Source organism: Narcine bancroftii, chromosome 7 (assembly GCF_036971445.1).
Source record: "Narcine bancroftii isolate sNarBan1 chromosome 7, sNarBan1.hap1, whole genome shotgun sequence".
Lineage (NCBI taxonomy): Eukaryota > Metazoa > Chordata > Chondrichthyes > Torpediniformes > Narcinidae > Narcine > Narcine bancroftii.
This window is the reverse complement of record NC_091475.1, coordinates 2874218-2890498: the sequence shown is the minus strand read 5'-3', so window position 1 is coordinate 2890498 and position 16281 is coordinate 2874218. Positions and strand designations below refer to the sequence as shown.

General features: G+C 42.0%; 2 protein-coding genes across 5 annotated transcripts in view; one reads left to right on the top strand and one right to left on the bottom strand.

Moving 5' to 3' along the window:
- LOC138739746 (phospholipase A1 member A-like) overlaps positions 1–5637 on the top strand; it is a 28115-nt gene extending 22478 nt beyond the window's left edge. The window contains exons 9-11 of the mRNA XM_069892333.1: positions 1499–1613; positions 3661–3828; positions 5288–5637. Coding sequence (XP_069748434.1) covers positions 1499–1613; positions 3661–3828; positions 5288–5363 — 359 coding nt within the window. The 3' untranslated portion in view covers positions 5364–5637. The remainder of the gene's footprint in view (positions 1–1498; positions 1614–3660; positions 3829–5287) is intronic.
- cd247 (CD247 molecule) overlaps positions 1–16281 on the bottom strand; it is a 255004-nt gene that overhangs the window by 153569 nt on the left and 85154 nt on the right. The window lies entirely within an intron of this gene.

Sequence of the window (16281 nt, the reverse complement as noted above, 5' to 3'; positions counted from 1 at the left end):
CTTCCAAGTTCCCTGGATGTAGGCAACTCTTACACTCTGCAAAGAATTCAACATGTATAAAATTCACCAGGCTTTGGTGCTTGAAAGGTCAATGTTTACCGCTCAGGAAGGTTCTTGTAGGATTTGCAGAGAGTGATTTGTTGTTCCAGGATTTCCATAACTGAGGTACCACCATTAGTCACCTCAAGGTCTGGCTGGTGAAACTTGCCCCATCAGGGTTTTCCAGATGGTAACCTCTTTCTTTCAGGCTAGCACAGAGTTCCTTTCTGTTCCTCTTATTCCAAGAGAAACATCAGACCAATAGCACTTCCAGCCTCCACTGCTCTGGAACTTTGTTTCCAACTAGCTCTTCCTGGCTTGTTTCAGCCATGACCATTCAGTCTCTTTTCAGTGTCACCCACACTAGCTGAGAGGGCTTGTTTTCTCTTCCCCTCTCTCTCTCCAACTGAGACTGCCAGAAAGCCCATGTGACTCTCTCACTTGCAAAACCCCCACCCTTCTTCAGCAAACAATGGGAGCTCTTCTCCTTGGTCAAGCTGGTGTCTTAGATAAACAAAACCCAGGTGTGACCTTTCTGTGAGCACACTGAAAGTACTTTTTAACAGCCAGTTTGTCTCCTACAAACAATGGTCTTCCATTTCATGGCGTCGTTTCAATTAGCACCTACGTGAAATGTGCATAAAAGTCTCCAAAGATCCTGCAATGTTACTGAATATGAATTCTTCAGTCTTTCAAGTAAGATCTGTTTTAAAATGTGAATATGTATGTAACCTACTCTAAATCTTACCAAATTCTCCCAATATTTATCCATTACACTCCCAAGCCAAAAAGGTGGGCAACACCTCCTGGTATTCTTTCAGTCGCACCTTCCATGGGGAAGCGCATTAAGCCACTTTGAACATCAGTGAGTAACCAAAGCCTTCAGGGAGATGCACTCCGCCTCCACCATCTGACTCAACAATTAACTCAATTAGGGACTTATTCAAAAATTCCCAGATGCTAAGGGACTGGGAGACCTCGTACAGGATACCATGAATGAAAACTTGCAGGTTGAGTTGGTGGTGAAGATGGCAAATGCAATGCTGGCATTCAATTCAAGAGGAATAGAATACGAGCAGGGATCTGATGTTGAGGCTTTACAAGATACTGGTGAGACCTCCCTCGGAGTATTATGAGCAGTTTTGGTTTCCTCCCACACCTACTGCAGACCCTCCAGCTCACCCTCTTGATTCGTTGTGCTAACCAATTTAAATTACCTGTGCCAGTGGGAGATTCACAATAGTGCAAAGATGAACATGCTGCAAATCTGACTGAACACAATAATGTAAACCAGGACTAGAAACAAGCATCAATCAGGGAAAATGTAAATGGTCTTTCAATGAACTGCTGCTATTCTGTGGAGCTGCCTGAGAGAGAGTTGTGCAAAAATAGCAGGGCGTGATTAGGTAATACTATTCACATTGGCCTAAATATCTTTTCTGCTGTTTTCTCCAATCAGTGAACCATTTTCTGGTCGAACTCTTTTTGGGAGACGTTGGAACTTATAATCAGCATGTAGAAGTAATATTTCTGAATAATAACTACGCAAATACATCAAAGCTGAAACTGTCAATGTAAGTCTTTAACTCAACTTTTGTCGTGTCTATTGGAAAGCCACATATGCAAAATAATTTTCCACATCCTTAATGATGCACAGTCAATTGCACAAAGACTGAAGTAATCAAAACTGAGGGATTTTCTTTGCAAGAGATGGACAGTATCCCTGCGTTGGTCACTCACACTGACCTGGACTCGAACTGGGGGCAGGCTTGTGGTATTTCAGCCTTTATGGGGGAGAGAGGGGAGCAGTCATGAGCCTGCCAGTGAGAGTAGGGTCAACCAGGAAAAGTCATGTAATTTCCATATGACAAATATGTACAAAAGTGGTTTCACCACATTTAAGAAGGTTGATTATTCAAACTACTCAATATAATGTTTCAATTCAAAGGTAATTGTTTATGATATACTTAATAATACATGAACTTGCAGTGAATACTAGTTTAATTGCCTGATTCGTGCAGTTCTGGTGTTCCAGAGGAGGTCATTCAACTAGAATGGTTGTAGAAAAGGATGTTGCCAGGACTGGATGGGCTGATTTATCAGGAGAATTGGGACAGGATGGGACTTTTATCCCTGGAGCATAGGAGGCCCAAATTAAAAAGTCAGTCTCTTCTCCACAGAATAGGGGAGTCTAAAACTAAAGAGCACAAATTTAAGTTGAGAGGTTAAAGATGTAAAAGGGATCTGAGGGGCACTTTTTTTTTTCCACCCAGAAGGTGAAGGGTAGGTGGGAAATGGTAGACGATGATACAATTGTAATATTTTAAATACATTTGGAGGGGCATCAGATAGGAAAGATATGGAGGGATGCAAATCAAAGACAGGCAACTTGGTCATCAGGGACATTGAGCTGAAGGCCACGTTTCCCTGCTGTAAAACTCAATTGACTGAAATTAAATGCTGAAGTGTATGATGAGGTTCTCAAGTGTATGAAAGGGCTCATTTTAATTGACAACAGAGGTTAAGATCATTTAACAGAAATAATGACAACATTAGGAATTTTAATATTTTCTGTCAAAACTGGAATTCTGCTATAATTCAGATTTATTGTGGTAAAGACCAGAACTGCTATAAGAAAGTCAACAACGTATCAATGCTACCTTTCCACCAAACTTACAAAGGGCAATCAAAAACATTCAAAGAAATGTCGTGCAATTCCTCCTCTCTTTAGATAGCCAACATTGGTGACTAAGAATAAAACTGAGATGCTCATTATGTTTTTAAATGAGCCAAAATATACTCCCATTTTGCCAGTGATTCAGAAGAGTGAAGGGGGCTTCTCATAGATCAACAGGATCCATATCTGCACAGAAGTACTTAAGATAAGATCCCACCCACTCGTGTGAACAAGTCAAGCTGACAGGCCAAGAACACCATACCTGGTCCTCTAAGCCTCATGCTTCCTCACCACCCCCCCCTCCCAACTTTATGCTAACCTTAGCTAATCACAAAGAGGAGGGAATCCAATCTGCACAGTAAAGTAGGTTGAAATCTTTTTCTTAAATAAGATACATTTATTTTAAAATTTAATTTCAATTTAAATACTTTTATTTAAATATAAAATTTTTCAATATCTGATCGCAAGAATTATTTACAAATTGTTAAAACCTTTGACAGTACAGTTTGTCAAAATGCAATCTTGTATTTTTATTTCCAGATCTAAATCTACACTGTGGTGGTGAAGGTAGGGCTTAGTGAAAGTAGAGATACAGGAAGTTATCGCTCAAAATCTGTTCCCCCATCTCCCATACTACATCACTAAAAACCGAGTGTAGCAACAGTTGATTTTCCATTTTGTCTTATGCCTTCTTACTAAAGACAAACAATTGGATTTCTGGCCCAATAGACTTTTTTTAAGCTTGCATTCCAATGCCAACAGTCACTCTTCAGGATCCACTGACCAAGGTCTAGTTGCCATTGTGAGGGATGGTCATGGCAGGAGGGACAAGGAGGAATTGTATGTCTATGCAACAACAGGAGGAGAAGCAGAGTGTGCTTGAGGGTGAGGCAGATCCAGTGGCATGCAGCACATTATTAAATCTCTTAATGATTTCCTCATAGACCCAATAAGTCTTCAAAGAACAGAACAGTGAAAACAGTGATGTCATATGATCCAAGCAGAGGGAACATAATGGCCATCTTTATTAAACTGTTGTCAACCTGGTACAGAAAAACGCATGCAATCTACATTGAGAAGTTGCGCATGACAGAGATCCCTTTAAATAGCAGGTAAATGATTGCAAGGTATTGTACATCACTGTTTTTCTGAAGTTTCTAATTTTTTAAAAATCCCCCGATGAGTTAATTTATCCCTCAGTATGATTCTACATGAACTCATAGCTCTCAGTTGACTGGACATACACCAGAAGTGAAAATGGTCTGTTTGATCAAATCTGATTTAATTTTCAAAGTCGAATCCTCTCTCTCACATGGGTCACTGTACAATAATTTTGAACAGAAACTCAGTCAAGTCTTCTTCTTCTTTGATCAAGGGCATCAGTCCCAATAGAGTTAAGCAAAGTCAGCTCAAATAGAAAACTTCATCACCCTGGTTATTAACACTGTTGCTGGACCACACCATAAACTTAGCACAAAGCAATACTGTTCTTTCTGACTGCCACAGTGGTTCCTAAAGAATGATTTTATGGAACTATCTATACATTGAGAAATTGCTCGGGATTTCAACTTGCATAGTCATAATTTTGAATGTACAGCCCTGTCAAATGCCCAATTCGTGAAATGAAATCACTCATTTTAAACCCATAACACAAGCTTCCAACTATAATTCAACATGAACAGTATACTGTACAATTCCACTATTTCCTGCCCATCTCAGATCACCTGGCCTACTGAAATGCGCCTCTATTATTCCCATGCCTTGTAAACTTGGCATCCTTTCACTTGACATCCTTTCACTTGACACAAATTTAGCTGAATCCAGAGCATTCCTGTCTGCACACATTAACCCTGTACCGATAACCCACACTAACTCCCTATCCAACAATGCCTCCGTCTCCATAACCTCCAAGTTGTGTTCACACATTAACCCTGTACTGATAACCCACACTAACTCCCTATCCAACAATGCCTCCGTCTCCATAACCTCCAAGTTGTGTTCACACATTAACCCTGTACTGATAACCCACACTAACTCCCTATCCAACAATGCCTCCATCTCCATAACCTCCAAGATATTGATACTCTTCAAATTCCAGGCCCCTGTATGTTCCAGTTTTAATAACTCCACCAGCAGTGGCCATATCCTCTGTTACAATCTCTGGAAGCCTCATTTTAAATATCTATACCACTCCTCCAACATGGTCCTTTAATCAAGTCTTTCTTCATTGGCTCGGATTACTTTTGTGGTTCATTGTCAAATACTGCCTGGAATTAAAAGTACAAATGAACTGCCAGAGGTATTCAGGGAGAATCAGTAAGAAGAAAATATATCGTGTTGACCAATTGTACATGTGATAAATGTAGTGTGTACAAGCACTAATTGATGTAAATAGTTTCCAGTTGGTGGGCGATAATATAGAATTTAAATGACAAAGCAGATGTCAAGGAGTTTAAAAAAGTTTTTAAGAAAACATTAGACAATGTACTTTAAAACTGATGCAATATTTGTGGTTAATCTACAAATCCAGTTATTTCATAAGGAATATTATCTAATTTTCTTTTTTTCAAGTGAGAGATCATTTCGCTGCATCTATAATATGACGTTATACAAAAACTTATTTCAACAATTTGTTAACTGTCAGTAGAAGCAAAATGTTTCATCGTCAATCACTCCAAGAACAAAGCTGCCCGACAACACTCTCTTTATCAAAAGAAGACTGAACGCACTTCACTCAAAAAGGTTATTTGGTGTATTATGAAGAAATATCCTGAATTTGGTCAGTTGCATTATATGTGAAGGTTTGTTCAAAATGGACAAGGCAGTATACACAAGTATAAATCAAGCATCAGCAGATTTACATGTAATGGATGTACAATTAGAACTTATGGCAAAATAAACATGTATACAGTTGTATTGTAGCTTTCGTCAGAGTATAATTTGTGAATTATTTCTAAATTTAATTTACTGTTTAATTTTGTTTCCATTTTTGTAAATAACTCTACCCACTCCTTGTCTGAAGATGTGTGCATTCCAATTCATTTTCCAAAAGAGACAACTTCCTGAATGAACCCTAGGCTCACAGCGCGATATATTTGGAGGGTGTAGAGCTCGTCGAAAGAATCAAAGACTTGTTGATCCAAACCAAGGCTTTTATTAGCAAAAGACAGGAGCTCTTCACAGGTGGCCGACATGTCTGGAATGATCCGACCTGGCTTGGGACACAACCCTTTAAGGCCCAGACAATAGGCGTGGCTTAGCTCTCAGCCAATCGCTGTAAGCACAGTCTAGATACTGTAACTATATACACTATATACATTGGTGATAGATCTGTACTATCACAGAGGGCTTCACTTTTTGAACCAAACTTTTTTTAACCAAATCCTACCATTCTTGAATTTTAAAAATGTCAGAGTTTGCCAGTTTAAATGAAGCTCAAATATAAAAATCAGTCCAGTTTGACAAGCATCCTATTTGCCCAAAACATACTCGCTTTGGAATGGCCAAGAAATGGACTGCAGGGAATTTGATCAGCCACAATCTCTCTGATTGGCAGATTGGGCCCTTATCCTTTACCCTTCCTCTAGTCCTCAAGTCAAACAATTGAAGAGCATACTTTTCATCTGTGATTTTTGAATCTGTGAGCAAATCCTAGCTCTGGATTAAAAGTGCTGGTGCATCACTTATGATTTTGCAGGAAATTGACTTCTTGGAGATTGGCATTGCCTTAAAAAGATGAATATCGGGTCAGAAATCCAAATGTTTGAGTTTAGTAAGAGAGCATAAAGCACAAAGACAAAATGGGGAAAAAAAATCAAACGTTGTTTCACTCAATTTTAGTGATGTAGTATGGGAGATGGGGGAAAAGATTTTGAGCGATAACTTCCTGTATCTCCCCCTACCTTCACCACCACAGTGTAGATTTAGATCTGGAAATAAAAATGCACACATTTGAACAACTGAGACTGGTTTTAATCAAGGGATTATCTAGTTGCTCTGAAATGAGTTTCACATTCAAATAGGATGGGACTGAATGAATGGTATTAATATTTTTTATTGGTTAGTAGGGAGAAGATCAATTAAAAACAATAAGCAATTTAAAACAGATTAGAACAAAGTTCAGTGTCGGCCTTCAGTCCACAATGTTGTGCCAACCAACATATAAACCTACTTTATAACAATCTAATTTTCCCGACCTCATACCCATTACCCTCTGCTTTTCTTAAACCCATGTTAAAAGTACAGATTTATTGTTTGAGCACATACATGACATCACATACAACCCTGAGATTTCTTTTTTCTTCAGGGCCAAGCAGAATTTCTACTTATCAGTAGTGCAAAAATTGTACTCAAGAAAAGATGCATATGTATATGAGAAATATGTAAACAAACTGCAATACAGAAGAAAATAAATATTCAGCAATAAATACTGTAATGTGCAAGTAAAAACCCAAAATGCTAGAGAGACTCAGCAGATCAAACAGTGTCCCTTACATAGCAGAGGCAAAGACACAGAACCGACGTTTCATGCTTGAGCCCTTCAAAGTATAAGAAAATGCCAGCAAGCATCTGAACAAAAGAGTGGGGGGGGGGAAGCAGGAGAGGATAGATGGAGAAAGGAGGGAGGGGACAGCAGCAATGGGGGGGGGGGGGGGGGGGGGGAGGGGAGGATGCTTCAAACCAAGGCAATAAGATGAGAAAGTGGCATTGATGTCTAATAGCAAGGCTTCCACTATACTGCAGTGAAGCTCTTGTTATTTTCCCAGTAGAAATAAGCATTATTCACTTTGTGTGGAGGCTTCAATGTTGACCCTTGCCCATAGATCCACTCCAACATCATAGCTGCATAGGTTTAAGGAACACTTCAGGAATTGAGCACACACTGATGAAAATTAATTGACCCAAAATGTTATCTTGTTCTTTCTCCAGAGATGACACCCAATCAACTATTCTGTCTTTATTATAAAACTCAGCCAGCTGCCTTTCTCTTAATTCCCCATTCATGTTTCTTTTTTCTTATTAATATTAATGGCAAGAAATCATTCAGAATTTTCACTTCTTTATAAACACAATTTCTTTTCAGCTTCCATTCACTCTGGGATGTCTTGCATTTTTTATGCAAATCCAAGCAAATTCAAAATTCCAACTAATCTTTCCCTCCCTCACCCTCATATCCCACAAGAGTCTTTTAAATGTCTGTATTGTACCAACCTCCATCACCACCTCCCACAATGCATTCCAGTCAACCACAACTGTGTACAAACCTTACCTGTGACATCTCTCCTAAACTTTTCTCCATAGTTTATGATTGCCACCAGATAAAGTGCTTCCAAATTTGCAAACGTTTCTCAAAAGATACCACTTATTTTATAAAATATTCTTCTTCTTTGGCTTGGCTTCGCGGACGAAGATTTATGGAGGGGTAATGTCCACGTCAGCTGCAGGCTCGTTTGTGGCTGACAAGTCCGATGTGGGACAGGCAGACACGGTTGCAGCAGAAAATTGGTTGGTTGGGGTTGGGTTTTCCTCCTTTGTCTTTTGTCAGTGAGGTGGGCTCTGTGGTCTTCTTCAAAGGAGGTTGCTGCCCGCCGAACTGTGAGGCGCCAATTTGTACGGTTTGAGGCGAGATCAGCCCACTGGCAGTGCTCAATGTGGCAGGCACCAAGAGATTTCTTTAGGCAGTCCTTGTACCTCTTCTTTGGTCCACCTCTGTCACGGTGGCCAGTGGAGAGCTCACCATATAACACGATCTTGGGAAGGCGATGGTCCTCCATTCTGGAGACGTGACCTACCCAGCACAGTTGGATCTTCAGCAGCGTGGATTCGATGCTGTCAGCCTCTGCCATCTCGAGTACTTCGATGTTAGGGATGAAGTCACTCCAATGAATGTTGAGGATGGAGCGGAGACAACGCTGGTGGAAGCGTTCTAGGAGCCGTAGGTGATGCCGGTAGAGGACCCATGATTCGGAGCCGAACAGGAGTGTGGGTATGACAACGGCTCTGTATACGCTAATCTTTGTGAGGTTTTTCAGTTGGTTGTTTTTCCAGACTCTTTTGTGTAGTCTTCCAAAGACGCTATTTGCCTTGGCGAGTCTGTTGTCTATCTCGTTGTCAATCCTTGCATCCGATGAAATGGTGCAGCCGAGATAGGTAAACTGGTTGACCGTTTTGAATTTTGTGTGCCCGATGGAGATGTGGGGGGGCTGGTAGTCATGGTGGGGAGCTGGCTGATGGAGGACCTCAGTTTTCTGCAGGCTGACTTTCAGGCCAAACATTTTGGCAGTTTCCGCAAAACAGGACGTCAAGCGCTGAAGAGCTGGCTCTGAATGGGCAACTAAAGCGCCATCTTCTGCAAAGAGTAGTTCACGGACAAGTTGCTCTTGTGTCTTGGTGTGAGCTTGCAGGCGCCTCAGATTGAAGAGACTGCCATCCGTGTGGTACCGGATGTAAACAGCGTCTTCATTGTTGAGGTCTTTCATGGCTTGTTTCAGCATCATGCTGAAGAAGATTGAAAAGAGGGTTGGTGCGAGAACGCAGCCTTGCTTCATGCCATTGTTAATGGAGAAGGGTTCAGCTCCCTCAACAGCCCCTAAGGCTAGAGCTGGATGAGGTCCTCACCCGGGAAGAGACATATAAGGCAATTGAACAACTGAAAAGGGGCAAAGCAGCAGGTATGGATGGAATCCCCCCCAGGGGTCTGGAAGGCTGGCGGCAAAACATGAGTTTTTCAAGCTCTGCTGGGACCAAGGACCTTCGTGATGCCATCATCATCACTCTGTACAAAAACAAAGGCGAGAAATCAGACTGCTCAAACTACAGGGGAATCACGCTGCTCTCCATTGCAGGCAAAATCTTCGCTAGGATTCTCCTAAATAGAATAATACCTAGTGTCGGCGAGAATGTTCTCCCAGAATCACAGTGCGGCTTTCGCGCAAACAGAGGAACTACCGACATGGTCTTTGCCCTCAGACAGCTCCAAGAAAAGTGCAGAGAACAAAACAAAGGACTCTACATCACCTTTGTTGACCTCACCAAAGCCTTCGACACCGTGAGCAGGAAAGGACTTTGGCAAATACTAGAGTGCCTCGGATGCCCCCCCCAAAGTTCCTCAACATGGTTATCCAACTGCACAAAAACCAACAAGGTCGGGTCAGATACAGCAATGAGCTCTTTGAACCCTTCTCCATTATTTTTCTTTCTTTTCTTTGGCTTGGCTTCGCGGACGAAGATATATGGAGGGGGTAAAAAGTCCACGTCAGCTGCAGGCTCGTTTGTGGCTGACAAGTCCGATGCGGGACAGGCAGACACGGTTGCAGCGGTTGCAGGGGAAAATTGGTTGGTTGGGGTTGGGTTTTGGGTTTTTCCTCCTTTGCCTTTTGTCAGTGAGGTGGGCTCTGCGGTCTTCTTCAAAGGAGGTTGCTGCCCGCCAAACTGTGAGGCGCCAAGATGCACGGTTTGAGGCGTTATCAGCCCACTGGCGGTGGTCAATGTGGCAGGCACCAAGAGATTTCTTTAGGCAGTCCTTGTACCTTTTCTTTGGTGCACCTCTGTCACGGTGGCCAGTGGAGAGCTCGCCATATAACACGATCTTGGGAAGGCGATGGTCCTCCATTCTGGAGACGTGACCCATCCAGCGCAGCTGGATCTTCAGCAGCGTGGACTCGATGCTGTCGACCTCTGCCATCTCGAGCACCTCGACGCTAGGGATGAAAGCGCTCCAATGGATGTTGAGGATGGAGCGGAGACAACGCTGGTGGAAGCGTTCTAGGAGCCGTAGGTGGTGCCGGTAGAGGACCCATGATTCGGAGCCGAACAGGAGTGTGGGTATGACAACGGCTCTGTATTCTCCATTATAAAATATATACAAATACCAAAGAACATATTGGATATCCTCATCTTTCCAACAACTAGGACAGAACTGGAGCACTATGTTTGACCATTGTTCTTTTCAAGCAAAGCTCATGTGCCACAAACTAATAGCTAAAATTACAGTTATCCCTCACAATGCCAGGAGGTGGTGTTCATGTCACGCAACCAAGGCATTCTCTTGGCAGCATTAATACCAAGGTAGGAAAGGACATAGCCCTCTGGCAAGGGTTGATCAGCAAGTGAGGAATATGGGAAAGCTAGTTCTTTTGGCCTTGCTGTGGAAAAGACCTCATTACAAAATCAGATATATAGTCATGAAATTTGTTGCTTTGCTGCAGCAGTATCATTCATTACAGGTGCAAAATTGCTATAAATTAAAATTCTGCAAACACAAGATTTAAAAAAAGAACTAAATAAAAAAAAGGAGAAAAAAGTGAGGCAGTGTCTATGGTTCATTATCTGTGATGGCGGAGGGGAAGCAGCTGTTTTTGATACGTTACAGGTTCCTATACCTGCTTCTTTTTGAAAATTTTTTTATTTTTCACACTATGAAACATACTGACCAAAATACACACAAAACATTTCCCTCTTGAATATACACAGTGTCATTTTCTCCCCTTTTCCTCCCCTCCCTCCTTCCCAACCCCGTCCCCACCCACTCAACGTTCAACATATATGATACATTAAACCCATTAAACAATGTCATCACACAATGAAAATAAACAAGAAAATTGTGTCATCTACTTTTACACACTGGGTCAGTTCATTTCGTCTTCTTCTCCTTCTGTCATTTTAGGTGGTGGAGGTCCGCGGTAGGACTTCTCTGTTATGTTCCATGTACGGTTCCCAAATTTGTTCGAATACTGTGATGTTATTTCACAGACTCGCCAAGGCAAATAGCGCCTTTGGAAGACTACACAAAAGAGTCTGGAAAAACAACCAACTGAAAAACCTCACAAAGATAAGCGTATACAGAGCCGTTGTCATACCCACACTCCTGTTCGGCTCCGAATCATGGGTCCTCTACCGGCACCACCTACGGCTCCTAGAACGCTTCCACCAGCGTTGTCTCCGCTCCATCCTCAACATCCATTGGAGTGCTCACACCCCTAACGTCGAGGTACTCGAGATGGCAGAGGTCGACAGCATCGAGTCCACGCTGCTGAAGATCCAGCTGCGCTGGATGGGTCACGTCTCCAGAATGGAGGACCATCGCCTTCCCAAGATCGTATTATATGGCGAGCTCTCCACTGGCCACCGTGACAGAGGTGCACCAAAGAAAAGGTACAAGGACTGCCTAAAGAAATCTCTTGGTGCCTGCCACATTGACCACCGCCAGTGGGCTGATAACGCCTCAAACCGTGCATCTTGGCGCCTCACAGTTTGGCGGGCAGCAGCCTCCTTTGAAGAAGACCGCAGAGCCCACCTCACTGACAAAAGGCAAAGGAGGAAAAACCCAACACCCAACCCCAACCAACCAATTTTCCCTTGCAACCGCTGCAATCGTGTCTGCCTGTCCCGCATCGGACTGGTCAGCCACAAACGAGCCTGCAGCTGACGTGGACTTTTTACCCCCTCCATAAATCTTCGTCCGCGAAGCCAAGCCAAAGAAGAAGAAGAATTTCTTAAATTATATGTTATTTTTTCCAATGGAATACATTTATTCATTTCTATGTACCATTGCTATATTCTCAGGCTATCTTCTAATTTCCAGGTTGACATAATACATTTTTTTGCTACAGCTAAGGCTATTATAATAAATCTTTTTTGTGCTCCATCCAAATAGAGTCCAAGTTCTTTACTTCTTATATTACTTAGAAGAAAGATCTCTGGATTTTTTGCTATGTTGCTTTTTTGTGATTTTATTTAATACCTGATTTAGATCTTCCCAAAACTTTTCCACTTTCTTACATGCCCAAATTGCATGTACTTCTTGATGGTGATAGTGTGAAGAGGCCATGGCCTAGGTGGTTAAGGTCCTTGATGACAGAGCCAGCTTTCTTGAGATACACCCTCTTGTAGATGTCCTTAATGGAGAAAAGTCTAATGCCCATGATGGCACTGGCCAGGTTTACAACCCTCTGAAGCCTTTTCCTATCCTATGCATTGGCCTGTCCATACCAGACAACAATGCAGTCAGAATGTTCTCCACAGTACACCTATAGAAATTTGCAAGAGATTTTGGTGACATACCAAATCTTCTCAAACTCTTAACAAAATATAGCTGCTGGCATATCTTCTTCATGTTGCATCGACATGATGGCTCTAGGATAGGTCTTTAGAGATGTTGATACCTAGGAATTTGACAGCCCTCAATGACTACTACCCTGTGCCATGGTCTTCCAGCATAGTGAAATGCTTTTAGCGTCTGGTGATGGAACATGTCAAAGCACAACTCCCAGAGACACTGGGCCCATTTCAATTCACCTATAGATAGAACTGTTCCACTGATAATGCAAAAAGCCTTGTCCCTCCACTCCATCCTGACCCATCTGGAGAACATCACCTTATAGGCCAGGCTGCTGTTCATAAACTTCAGCTCAGGTGTTTAAAAAGATTATCCTCCAGAGGCTGGTGGAAAAGCTGTCATCACTGGGGCTCAACACCCCTCTTCATAACTGGACTCTGGACTTCCTAACAGATAGACCAAAATCTATCTGGATTGGTAGCAGAACATCAAACACCATCACACCAAGTACTAGCACACCTCAAGGCTATGTGCTCAGCCCACTCCCATTCACGTCACTGACCCACAAATGCATTGCTAGATTCAGCTCTAACAGTGTCATCAAGTTTGCAGGTGATACAACAGTCATTGTCTCAACCACAACAACAATGAGTTGCACTACAGAGAAGAGGTGGAAAATCTTGTGTTATGGTGCGAGAGTAATAACCCAAGTCTCAACGTTAACAAGACAAAGGAGATGATTGTGGACTTCAGGAGGATCATGGATGATAACCCTCCACTATATATTAATAACTGTAGTGGAGAGAGAGTAGAGAGTCCTAAATTCCTTGGAGCCGACTTAAGTAGTGACCTTTCCTGGACACACATCTCCTCACTTGTCAGGAAGGCACAACAGCAACTGCACACCTTGAGAAGACTGAGGCCTGAAAGCTACCAGTCACCATCCCGTTGACTTTTTACAGGATCTCTATTGAGAGGGTCTTGGCTGGCAACATCACAGTCTGGTACGTTTGTTGTAGAGCATTGGATCGGTGGTCATTCTCAGGACCATAAGAGCAGCAGAGACAATCCCTGGAGTCTCCCTCCCCACTTTTTCCAGGTCAATCTTGGACAGACTATTATTTTGCTTAGAATATTCAATTAGTTTTTCCCAGAATTGTCTCCCGTTTCCAGTAACTCAAAAGGCTTACCAGGACTGGTCGTGGTCACTGATTGCCAGCACTCTTGGGACCCAGGTCTGGAGAGCCCCTTCAATATGCAATTTTTCTTTGAATTTGTCTTCTCCCAGCACTCATGGTATCCATTTTTTGAGGAACTTCACCGGATCTCTTCCTTCGATTCTTTCTTTCAGTCCAATAAATTTGACCTATTTTGTCGATCTTGTCCAGCAGACCTTGTCTGCCCGACTCCCATTGCCTCACATAATTTCTCTAAAGATTTTAGCTTATCTTGTGTTTTTACCAAGTCTACTTCTGCTTGGAACATTCTTTCCAATAAATCTTCAACGATTTCTTTAATTTCACTCAGCCTTTCAGACATGTCTCTCATTGCATTTTCAATATCAAAAATTGGTTGCTCAAATTATTCATTTTCTCCAGGATACTTAGTTCTTGTCCCGACTCCTCTGCTCTGCTGGTATCCATTGGTCCTGAGGCCACTCTTGTGCTGCTCCCTTTCTGGCTTTCACTCAATGTTCCTGGCTGAGTAGAAACTTCATTTTTTGTTCTTAATGCTTATTTTGTCCATTTTTTTAAGTGAAAAAATTCTTAATTTTAAAGCTTTAATCCATCTTTTTGATACTCTTCACGGAGAGCTCAATCAAAACACGTCCAAGTCCTTCACATGGTCATACCCCCAATTCAGTTGTCCAATTAAATCAATCTCCATTGTACACTTGCTACATGATGGCACACAATCCATGATAATAATCAACAGTTCTACAACAGAAATGTGCTCAGTAAGATTGGGGCCAAAAGAGAGTGTGATAGCTCTGATATTTTTCTCAATCTTTCTACCTATGTGTTAGGTGTACAAAGTAATCTCATCGCCAACAAACATCTGCTGCATGTATGAACAAATAAATCAGAGTTTATTTTCAAATACATTTGTACAGATCCAATGAATGTCTTACTTGTTACAGCTTATGTTTCTTGCTACATGAATACACTAACACAACTTAAGCATAATTACAGTGCCATGAAGAGCAAGAAAAAAATTAAATAAAGAGAAAATATGTTCCACTATGGGGATTGGTAGATGGCGGATACATTTTTTTTTATATAACCTGTTTATTTTCTGTGATTATTTTTGACAGTTGCTAGAGCCTGCCTGTTGTTTGAATTTCAGATAATATTTGTAATAGATTACAAATATTCACAGTGGGATTGCCATTTGTTCAGAAAGTGTGTTATTTGCAATAAAGACATTTTCATGAGCCTGATAGTTGTTGGAAAGAAACTGTTCTTGAACCTCGAGGTGCTGGAGTTAAGGTTTCTGCCCCTTCTGCCTGAAGGTAGCAGTCAGCAGAGAGCAAGGCCAGGGCTATGAGGGTTTTGTTATGATGTTGGCTGCCCAGAAAGGCCTCATGACCCTGCCCATGCTCTCAGGTACCTTCAGGCAGTAGATGTAGATGCCTTCAAAGGATGGGGAAAAGCAGAGCCTTTGATGGATGGCTGCATCTGTCACTTTCTGCAACCTTCTGCACTCTTGAATATGGAGCTAACCTTCAGTACTAGTGGGAAGCTGTTTAATGTACAGCAACTAGATGCCAGAATCAAGTATAACCAAACATCAGTAGTGAGGCGACAAAACACAAAAGGTAATAGCATTCATGTCTGCTCAGAGTTTGATCTTCAAGTATCAGCGATGCTTTCTCTGAAACAAGCGAGAAATTGGCCCTTACATTCACAAGATAAAAGATCTCCATCAATCTAGCCCATTGACAAAAATTGAACTCCATCAATAAAAAGTTTACAGCAAAACTTTACAATATCAGAGGTTACCTCTCATGAAGGCTGACATCCACCAGTGCCTTCAATGCTACAGTGCAGCCTTTGGTTGAATGAGGAAAAGGGTCTTTTTGAAAACCAACACCTCAGACCTGATACCTTGATCTATCAAACAGAAACAGATAGTTTCTGAAACCTAAAGATCTTTAGGCCATCCAAGCATTAACACCCATGTTGTCACCACAAATGCCTCCAAATTCAATGGAAGGACTTGACAACTCTGTGGCCATCACCCTCAATCTGAGGCCCCACTTACACTTACTCAGTTCCATGGGCTGGCAACATTATTCAACACCCAGGCATTCTACTCCAAGCACTGCCATGGGAGAGATTTTCAGGAGCTAGAGTAAAAAAGGATCTGTTCAAAGATTCTTTGAAGAAATGCAACACTGCCAGTGCATCCTAGGAACCACTGGCTCAGGGCAACTGAAAGTGAAGTAGGAGCATTTGCTTTGGCATTGAAAACCTCAAGGACTTCCATTGGAAACACACAGTACAGC